Source organism: Drosophila subobscura, chromosome O (assembly GCF_008121235.1).
Source record: "Drosophila subobscura isolate 14011-0131.10 chromosome O, UCBerk_Dsub_1.0, whole genome shotgun sequence".
Taxonomy (NCBI): domain Eukaryota; kingdom Metazoa; phylum Arthropoda; class Insecta; order Diptera; family Drosophilidae; genus Drosophila; species Drosophila subobscura.
Window position 1 is genome coordinate 9,152,005 of NC_048533.1, and position 9,570 is coordinate 9,161,574.

Consider the following 9,570-nt stretch of genomic DNA (forward strand, 5'->3'; position numbering starts at 1 on the left):
GAGGGCGGGCACAATGTATGGCAGTTCTATTTATTTATTGCGTATAGGGAATGTAAGGGAATGTTATAATGTAAGTATAACTAACGAGAAGGGATGTGTGAGACGCTTCTTACGCGTCACAACTTTTATACCCGGCACTCAGTACTACATCTGCAACTTAGCGGTTATTTGTCAAATTTTACATTTTTTCTTCATCTGTCATTTACATCAACAACACTACTCACGCCAACACGCTCCTTTAGCTCGCCACCCTCCCCTAGAAACACACACTGCAGAGTCAGGGCAGAGTCGCGGCAGAGGCAGAGGCAGCGGCAGAGACGTGTCAGGGGCAGATGGCAATAAACTGAAGTATCTTTTGGGGGCTGCTTTTGTTCTCAAAAGTATAGCATACTTTCAGGCTGAAAAGTTCCCAATTACAAAATAGCGTAGGACAGCCATATCCTGCAGTCCTTGTGGTCCTTGATGGACTCAAGCGATACAGGAGACTCGTACCTTCGCCAGGAGGCATGCCATGTCCTGATCCGACAGGAAACAGCCGAGTTATAGCGTTGAAGGGGATTATATAGAAAAACAATATTCAAATGGCATTATCCTTAATGTCCTAGCACCCGTAGTGATCCGGGACATTTTCCCGATCCCGCGGAGGCGTGACATGTCGTTTTTCGACAGGAAACAGCCTTGTATATATAGCCTTGTAGAGATTAAAAAGAAAAAACAACGTGAAAATGGCATTATCCTTAATGTCCTTGCACCCGAACTGGTCGCAAAGGACATTGTGCCGATCACGAGGGGGCGTGGCACATCCTGGACGGACTACAAATAAAGGAGAAAACAACAAAACAAATCTCTCCTGTTATTTTTGTCAAATTTTGACAGTCACCTCTTTGCACAGTGGCGCCCACGCGATGAAGACGGTCATTTCTCGAACTAAAATAACGTAGTTCGAGAATTGGCCGATCTGTGTTGGGACGCCACTGTGAACTTTTGAAATTGCTTCACTGAAATGGCCGAAAACTGGACAATTTTCAGACCAAGTACCAGGCGAACAGAAGTCAGTAGAAGGTAACTGGTTTCCATGTTTTTTCACTGTGTCAAAAGCTGGATGCTGTTAAACCGCAATTAATTTTAGTTACTTGGCGACTGAAAAATGAATTGCGGTTTCATAGCATCCAGATGTTTAAAAAAACGAGTTAAGTGGGCTGCGTTTTGTTTTTGCTCGGTATATTTACGGTATATTTGGAAAATAAAAGGTATATTTTGGTATATTTATAAGGGTCAAACGAGTTTACTTCATCGATAAATACGCTGTCACACTGGCTTGTTTTTCTTTTTAAATTAAATGCATTTTATACATTTTTAGCAGAAAAAAAGAGTTTAAAGCAATATGCCGCCCACTATTAACAATTCAGTGGCAAATAGCAGCGCCGACAAACGTCCGCAGCGGCAAACGGAACGAAAGTAAGTAAAAAAACACTGCAGAAACATGCAGACACCCACTCAAGATGTTGCTTCTTTTTGCAGATCGGAAATCATTTGCCGTGTGAAATATGGCAACAATCTGCCAGACATACCCTTCGACCTGAAGTTTTTGCAATACCCCTTCGATAGCAATCGCTTTGTGCAGTACAATCCCACGTCCCTGGAGAGGAATTTCAAGTACGATGTCTTGACGGAGCACGATCTGGGCGTTACGGTGGACCTCATCAATCGGGAGCTGTACCAAGCAGATTCCATGACACTGCTGGATCCCGCTGATGAGAAACTGTTGGAGGAAGAGACCCTGGCGCCCACAGATTCGGTGCGTTCGCGCCAACATTCCCGTACAGTGTCCTGGTTGCGCAAATCCGAGTACATTTCCACGGAACAAACGCGCTTCCAGCCGCAAAATCTCGAGAACATCGAAGCCAAGGTGGGGTACAATGTCAAAAAGTCTCTCCGCGAGGAGACGCTCTATTTGGATCGCGATGCGCAGATTAAGGCCATCGAAAAGACTTTCCTGGACACAAAGACCGACATCACCAAGCACTACTCCAAGCCGAATGTGGTGCCCGTGGAGGTGCTGCCCGTTTTCCCCGACTTTACCAACTGGAAGTATCCCTGCGCTCAGGTCATTTTCGACAGCGATCCTGCTCCTGTGGGCAAGAACGTGCCCTCTCAGCTGGAGGAGATGTCCCAGGCGATGATTCGTGGTGTGATGGACGAGAGTGGCGAACAGTTTGTCGCCTACTTCCTGCCCACGGAGCAAACACTTGAGAAGCGACGCGCCGACTTCATTGCCGGTGAACTCTACAACGAGGAGGCGGAGTACGAGTACAAGATTGCCCGCGAGTACAACTGGAATGTCAAGACGAAGGCCTCCAAGGGCTACGAGGAGAACTACTTCTTTGTCATGCGGCAAGACGGCATCTACTACAATGAGCTGGAGACTCGCGTCCGTCTCAATAAGCGACGCGTCAAAGTTGGCCAGCAGCCCAACAATACGAAGCTGGTAAGTGCCAGCTTTGGGTGCTTCGTAGAGTACAAAATAATCCCAATTACAACTCTTTATTCATCCTCCCACAGGTGGTCCATCATCGCCCGTTGGAGGCCGTGGAGCATCGCATGCAACGCTATCGCGAGCGCCAGCTCGAGGTTCCCGGCGAGGAAGAAGAGGGCGAAGTGCAGGTGGACGAGGAAATGGATGTTGACGAGGAGCCCACCCCAGCGCCAGCTGTAGAGAAAGAGAAGGCTGCCGAGGCAGCACCTGGAACCCCCAAGCCAGCCGCTGGCAGCGATTCTCCTGCCCAGGTGGCACGTGACCGGCAGTCTCGATCCAGGACCAAAACCCGCAGCCGCAGCGCCTCCAGCTCTGGCTCAGGCTCTGCCTCTGGGTCTGGGTCGCGGGCCAGCAGCCGGTCTAAGTCTGGCACACGCTCACCCAGTGGCTCCCGATCGCGCACCAATTCACCAGCTGGATCCCAGAAGTCTGGCGCCGGCTCGGCCAGATCTAGGTCGAGATCGCATTCAAAGTCACGCTCCAAGTCCGGTTCCCGCTCTCGCACACCCTCCAAGGCGGGCTCCCGCTCTCGCTCACCCTCGAAGGCCCGCTCTCGCTCGCACTCCAAGTCCGTCTCCAGATCCCGTTCTGGCTCCCGCTCCGGCTCTGGCTCGCGCACGCCCAGCCGTTCGAGAAGTGGATCGCCCAGTGGCTCCGGCTCCAGCTCAGGCAGCGGCGCCTCAGACGAGGAGTAAACAAATAAGAGTCCCCATTGTAAGAGTAAAAATATTCAATATATTCAAGGAACTGAAGCCCAGCCATGTCGGGTCTGTTCCGATTTATCGCTGGGCATTCACGAATCATAACGAAATGTAAGCCAATGTAAGACGGACAAGGCACAAAAGTGTAACATTAACATTCAAACGAAGAGCTACGTGGCGTCCATCAGGAAGCGCTTGAAGATGTCCCCATCCGAGCTGGGCATCTCCACCTGCTGCGGGGAATAGAGGCGCAGATTCTGCAGCTGCTGCAGCGGCGAACTGCTGCCATTGAAGTGTATGCCGGCCACATCGAGGGGCACTGGCTGTGCCTGCTGCGGCTCGACGCCACAGATGCCCAGCTTCTGGCACTGTTCCACAACGATGTCGTCGATGGTCTGGGAGAGCAACGCCTCCTGGTCCGTGTCCGCCACGCCGCAGCCATTGATGTCAGCGATCTCGGCACTGGCCGGCGAGGGCTGCGTCGGCGATTCGCTGCCCTCGAGAAATGCCTTGATGAGCTGCTCCGGCGTCTGGCTGTCATCGCTGAGGCATCTGTGCGTGCGCTGCGACACCTTGTAGCGGAAAGTCTTCTGGCAGACCTCACACTTGTAGGGCATGACGCCCGTATGGATGCGGGTGTGGACCAGAAATGACACGCGCTGACGAAAACATTTTCCTGTAATTAAAAGCAAAAATTTTATTTGATTTAGTTCCCCAAAGGATCCTAAAGGTTGCACTCACCGCACACCTCACACTTGAAGGGCTTTTCGCCGCTGTGGATGCGTTGATGATTGTGCAGCGTGGACAGCTCCTTGAAGGCCCGCCCGCACACCGCACACACATGCGGCTTCACCTCGCTGTGGTAGAGCAAATGCTTGTGGTACGACTGCTGGAAGGTGAAGGTGCGCGCGCAGATCTCGCAGGTGTATGGCATCTCTCCGGTGTGCAGGCGCTTGTGCTTCTTCAGGAAATACTTGGTGGTGAAGGACTTGGTGCACACATCGCACTCCCACAGCTTGGTCGTGCTGCTGGCTGCTGCCTCCTGGCGAGGCTGGTGACGCTGGCGACTGCTGCAGCATGCTCAGCGCCCCACTGAGTGCATACGGCTGGGAGCTGGTGCTGCTGGAGGCGGGGCCACTGCCACTGGCCGTCGCCTCCTTGTGCCGGATGCGGTCACAAATGTTTAGTTTCGGCGAGGGAGCATTGCAGCGGTTGGTGGTGGTCCCGCTCTGGCTGGAGCACGGCACTCCCATCATGTGCACCACTTTGAGGTGCACTCGCAGCGAGCCCTTCATGCGGAACGTCTTCGAGCAAAGGTGGCACTTGTAGGGCTCCTGCTGGGGCTCCTTCTCCGGCTGGGGACCCTCCGCCTCCCCATTCTCGTGCACCAGCCGGATGTGCATGTCTCGCAGCTCTTGGTTCCGGAAACTGAACTCACAGATGTCACAGCTGGCCGGCGGCTCGGCCACTGGTGGCGCTGGAGGTGGAGCGGCTGCAGGTGCGGGTGCTGGCTCCACAGCCTTTCCCTTTGAGCGCTTACCCCTACGCTTGGGTGCAGGAGTCGGAGCAGTTGGTGGGGCCGCTGGTGGCGTAACGGCAGCAGGGGTTGTGGCAGCAGGACTGTCGGTCATCAGGCTGGTGTGCGTGAACAGATGAATCGTCAGCTTGTCCAGGCCGAGGAACAGCTCCTTGCAGTTGGAGAACGGACAGGCCAAGGGGCCATTGGCCGCCTTGATCAGCCGCTGCTGCAGTGCATCGATGCTCCCGAAACTGGGCACAGCGCACAGGGGACACAGCACCGATGTGGAACACATACCCAACCGAACACTCACTCGCGTCTTATGCAAATCTTAAAATATTTGTTTTGGTTTTTTCTGTGGGGATTTTCACGGTTCGTCAGGAGTCCATGCCACCACGAGAACACTGAATGCTCAAACGGGTTTTCTTTCAGAATTTTTCTATAAATACTTGCAGTGAAAATTTTTAAAAATTTTCAGGCCCAGCCGATCCCCAGCGAGCGAGCGAGATCTGCGTCCGATTCACGGTCCCGATGATGCCAGCGAGGCGAAATAATGAAAAATAATGAAATGCCCCAGAAAGCATTTCGAAAACACACTGAAAACTCATCCACACATCTCTCCAACATTCCCGTTTCGTTCCGATTCGATTCTCTCGATCTCTTCTCTCTACTCGCTCTCTGAAAGACTGTATATATAGATATAGCATTTGTCCGATATATTTTGTGTTGTTGCAACGGCCTCGTTGCCTTTGTGGCTGTCTTTGTAACTCATCGTAGGGAAGGGGCCAATCCAATGCGCATATGATATGTTTATGCCATTTGCCAGATTACTTAAAAGCCAGCAGCAATTTATAATTTTAGACAGATGGCACTGCCATGGGGTTCAAGTAAATCTAGAGGATAATCTCTCGTACTTGTTTACTCTAGTTATAAGTACAAAATGGATATACCCTTCTCTTACCATTCCCAATTATTTATTATGACAAGCAAATCTTGTGCTAAAATTTGTATAATCTCAATGAAATGATTTGCTTGTAGAACTGCTTGCTGCCATAAGGGTATTCGTGGGCATTTTGCTTATAAGAAATGTGCATACCCTAGGCTACACTCACGTACCAAAATAAAGTATCTATGTAGCACAATTTGTTGGGATTTGTTGGGTTGCTATTTTTATGGCTGGCGCTCTCTCCTCTTGTTTTGGGCCTGCTTTGGCAACGCATTTCCCTGCTGTTCCGATTAGACGGTCGATTTGTAAACAGTTCGATGGCCAAGCAAGTGAAGACCGGGCCTGGGACCGGACAAAATAAAATAAAATCGTAATTATGATATCATAGTACACAAAAACAGAGAAACAAATGGTATAAAATACAAATGAAATCATTTTAGCTTGGGAAACTCGAGGGATATAATGCTGAGACCCGAGACAGAAGCGCTGGAGCTGTCATCCTTGAGGGAGCTCAAATCGGAGGCCGAGGAACGGGCACTGATGCCCGCCAGGAAGCCCTTGCCCGCGGCACTGATGTAGGAGCCAGCATCCTGAGACGACGACGAGGGAGTCTTCCAGGACACACAGCTGCGAGTGCGCTTCAAGTGCTGGGGCAGCTTGAGGCCCTTCTGCAGTAGTTGGTCAATGATTTCGGGGCCATTCTCATCGCTGTTGGCCATGTCCACCAGCATGTTCAGCGCCTTGGAGTTGCGCGCCTCCAGCTCCTGCAGGTTGAGATCCCGCTCAAAATGTTCCAGGAAATCCTCACTGATCGGCCGCTGCTTGATCTCCCGCAGCTGCATGCGAATCTCACGGTTGGCCCGCTCCAGTTTCGACCGCTGATCGTCCAGATCCCGCTGCAGCTTCTCCAGCTCCTCGGTGTGCTCTCCCCGCTGTCTCTTGGCCTCCTCGAGGCGTGTGATCAGGTCATCCTCCTCGCCCTTCAAGGCCGTGAGCTTCTGGTCATATCGATTTTTCTTGCAGCGCAATTGCTTCAACGTCGCCACATCCCTGGCGTAGGCTTCCTCCAACTGCTTCAACTCTGCTTCGGCACGTTCCAGATCTACCCAAAAGAAGGTGGATCATTGGAGATCATTAGTTACCCAATCGTTGGATATGAACACTCACCCTTTGAGTTCTCGTCCGCCGGCTCGAAGGTCTTGCGAAAATTATTGTTGGAGCGATCGAATTGTCGCAGAGTATTCTCCAGCGCAATCACTTCTTGCTCGGCCTTGAGCACCTTCTTGTTCAGGGCATCCCCCTCGTCGGCCATCAGCTGTCGGCTCTGGGCGCTCTCCACCTTGAGCTGGGTGCTGGTCACGAGAGAGCCATCATCGTTCTTGCCCAGCAGGCGAGAGGTGAGCTCGAAGCGCGAGCGCATGGCCTCGATTTGCTTCCTGCGTTCGCCCAGATCGGCCTTCAGGGTGCTCAGCTCCTCGTTGAGATGTTTGCGCTTCAGCTGGAGGACATCCTCCTGGCTGCGCAGCTCCACAGTCCGATCCTTGATGGCCCGCTGGAAGACGATGCGATGCTGTTCCAAGTCATACGAGCCCTGGTCGCAGCCGCCGATGCCAATCTCCAGGTCGCTGCAGCGCATCTTCACCATATTCAGCTCGACAATCCGCTCGGAGTTCTCGAAGCGATTCATGCGCAGGCGCTTCACGGTGCCCTCGCAGTAGACCTGCGCCTCCTTGATCTTGAACCGCACCATGTCCAGCTCCTTCTCGTCGGCGTTGTACTGGATGACCATGTTGTTCATGTTGTAGTTTAGCTTCTTGTTCTGCGCCTCTGTGGTGGCAATCAGGCGCTGCAGCTTCTCGTATTCATGCTCCAAATTGGACAGAATCTTCAGGTTGCGCTCCTCCACCTCTGGATCGTCCTGGCTGCCACTCATCAGGGCGTAGCGGCGCTCAACTTCCAGGAACTTGAAGCACAGATTGTAGTGGATCTCGGTCTGTCGCTGCAGCTCGTGGTTCACCTGACGTTGGTTCCGCTTCAGCGCGGCCAGTGTGCAGGCAAGGGAGTCGTTTTGAACCTGGAGGGTCTTCTCCTCGTCCTTCAGCTCTGTCACCTGTCGCTGGGTGCGGAAGAGCAGATCGTTGACCTTTTGCTGCTCCTTCTCCAGATTCTTTAGCATCTCCTCCTCGCTCTCCATCATATCCTCGAGTATCTTCAGTCGCTGATCGGCATTCAGGGCCTTGTTCTCGAGCGACTTCAGGCGCCCCGTCACCTGCTCCATCACAGCCGCAAAGCCCTCGATCTCCTGCTTCTTGGCCTCTCGTTGCTTGACCAAATTCCGATTCTCCATGCGCTGCACGTGCACCCGGTTGGAGAGATTCTCCAGCTCCTTGCGCAGCGAGTCGATCTCGCGATCCTTCAGTATGGCGGCATCAATCACTTGCTGGATGAGGTTCTTCATGTCCGATGTCTCGGCATTCAGAGCCTCGATGCCGTACTCCACCTGGCGATTGTTCTCGATGACCTCGTCCAACTGCTGGTCGTGCTGCTTGTACTGCTGGGCGATGGCGCCCGCCTCCTCCATCAGCATGGCGCACTCGGACTCGCTGCGCTGGATGTCATTTTCGCGCTGGGTCATCTGATTGACGGCGTTCTTCCACGTTTCCACCATCTGGCGGCGCTCCACATGCGCCGCCCTATACAGGCATGCCGTTCGCTCCAGGTTCTTCTCGAGGGTGTTCTGCTCGTCGTACAGTTGGACGACCAACTTGCGACGCTTGTCAATGTCCGCCTGCAGCTGCTGGCGGCGCGTGTTCAACTCTCGGGCCTTCTGCTGATCGTCCAGATAGTACTTCTCGATCAACTGGTACCCCTTGTTGCCATCCTCCATGGCCTCCGTCCACTCCATCAGCGTGGTCTTGGCGCTCTTGATGCGCGATGTCAGATCATCGATCTCCCGTCTGTTCAGGCAGATCTTGCGCTGTGTGAACTCTGCGTATTCGGTGTACTCTTCCAGCTCCTTCTGGGTCTTGCGCAGATCCTCCTTGATCTTGTTGCGCTCCAGTATAACTAACTGCACCTTGTGCGCCTCCTTCACCACATCCTTCTGCAGTGAATTGTACAGGGTCTGCAGGGGGGTTCGAAAAGTGTGGTTATCCTTGCAACTTGCAACTCCTTTCTACCTACCACATTCTGCTGGATGGTTCCCTCAATGTTCTTGGTATGCCTAACCACCCGCTGATCCCGCTCATCCAGCATATTCATGTAATGCATCAGTTCCAATTTCATGAGCCTCATGCCCTCCAGCTCCTTGAGGATGGCCAGATTCTCGGCATTAGCCATGGGTATATCGGCATCCACAGCCCACCCCATGGAGGCCATTGCCTCCATCTTAAAGTCATCCAGCGATGCCGTCTTCATGTCGTCCGTTTCATTCATCTTAATTGGGAATTGCTGCCTCTAGAGAGGTTCATATAATATTCTAAAACTTTAGGATTTCCGGTTTTTGTGTGTGTTTGCTTGGCGCTATTCTGGAGACTATTCTGATTTGTATTTGTGATTTATATTTCCGTTTCCATGTTCGCTTCATTGGCAACCAGGTGTTTACGGAGCAGTTTCCCAGGGAAACGTTTTGTTGGAAAATCATTCAATCGATTAATCAATTGGCCCCTTCCTTGGTAGAAGGAACCAAGAAACCCTTTTAGCAGAATCAAATTATATCCTCAATTAGGCTTCCAACAATAGCTACAGGTCAGTTTTAAAATCTTTTAAAAGAAATGGGAACTAGCTAAGAAAGACTGCTGTACTCAATATTTTGGAACAACAGAGGAAGAGGAATCGGGAAGTAAGACCCACAAACGTGCTTAAGGTC

At 52.2% G+C, this 9,570-nt stretch overlaps 3 protein-coding genes across 3 annotated transcripts; 1 reads left to right on the forward strand and 2 right to left on the reverse strand.

Annotated features, from left to right (window-relative positions):
- The first annotated feature begins 1,298 nt into the window (after positions 1 to 1,298).
- Positions 1,299 to 3,263, forward strand: LOC117897258 (RNA polymerase II-associated factor 1 homolog). Its single transcript, XM_034805982.1, has 3 exons — positions 1,299 to 1,458; positions 1,522 to 2,488; positions 2,563 to 3,263. The coding sequence occupies exons 1-3, from the start codon at positions 1,385 to 1,387 to the stop codon at positions 3,229 to 3,231; spliced, it is 1,710 nt and encodes a 569-aa protein (XP_034661873.1). The 5' UTR covers positions 1,299 to 1,384; the 3' UTR covers positions 3,232 to 3,263.
- LOC117897259 (zinc finger protein 696) lies at positions 3,255 to 5,318 on the reverse strand. Its single transcript, XM_034805983.1, is given in 3 exon segments — positions 3,255 to 3,913; positions 3,979 to 4,270; positions 4,272 to 5,318. Coding segments are annotated over 3 exon segments (1,578 nt in total). The 5' UTR covers positions 5,052 to 5,318; the 3' UTR covers positions 3,255 to 3,407.
- Positions 5,319 to 6,117: 799 nt separating this feature from the next.
- Positions 6,118 to 9,260, reverse strand: LOC117898031 (coiled-coil domain-containing protein 39). Its single transcript, XM_034807169.1, has 3 exons — positions 8,886 to 9,260; positions 6,870 to 8,826; positions 6,118 to 6,804 (listed from the first exon to the last, which is right to left on the reverse strand). Exons 1-3 carry the CDS (start codon positions 9,135 to 9,137, stop codon positions 6,134 to 6,136), a joined length of 2,880 nt encoding a protein of 959 aa, XP_034663060.1. The 5' UTR covers positions 9,138 to 9,260; the 3' UTR covers positions 6,118 to 6,133.
- Between the last annotated feature and the right edge of the window lie 310 nt (positions 9,261 to 9,570).

Excerpts from the sequence above, each read along its gene's own strand:
- LOC117897258 (XM_034805982.1), top strand. The coding sequence starts at position 1,385 with ATGCCGCCCACTATTAACAATTCAGTGGCAAATAGCAGCGCCGACAAA. Across the intron at positions 1,459-1,521 it reads CAGCGGCAAACGGAACGAAA|ATCGGAAATCATTTGCCGTG; the intron begins GTAAGTAAAAAA and ends TTCTTTTTGCAG. Across the intron at positions 2,489-2,562 it reads AGCCCAACAATACGAAGCTG|GTGGTCCATCATCGCCCGTT; the intron begins GTAAGTGCCAGC and ends ATCCTCCCACAG.
- LOC117898031 (XM_034807169.1), bottom strand. The coding sequence starts at position 9,137 with ATGAATGAAACGGACGACATGAAGACGGCATCGCTGGATGACTTTAAG. Across the intron at positions 8,827-8,885 it reads GAACCATCCAGCAGAATGTG|ACCCTGTACAATTCACTGCA; the intron begins GTAGGTAGAAAG and ends ACCCCCCTGCAG. Across the intron at positions 6,805-6,869 it reads GGCGGACGAGAACTCAAAGG|ATCTGGAACGTGCCGAAGCA; the intron begins GTGAGTGTTCAT and ends TCTTTTGGGTAG.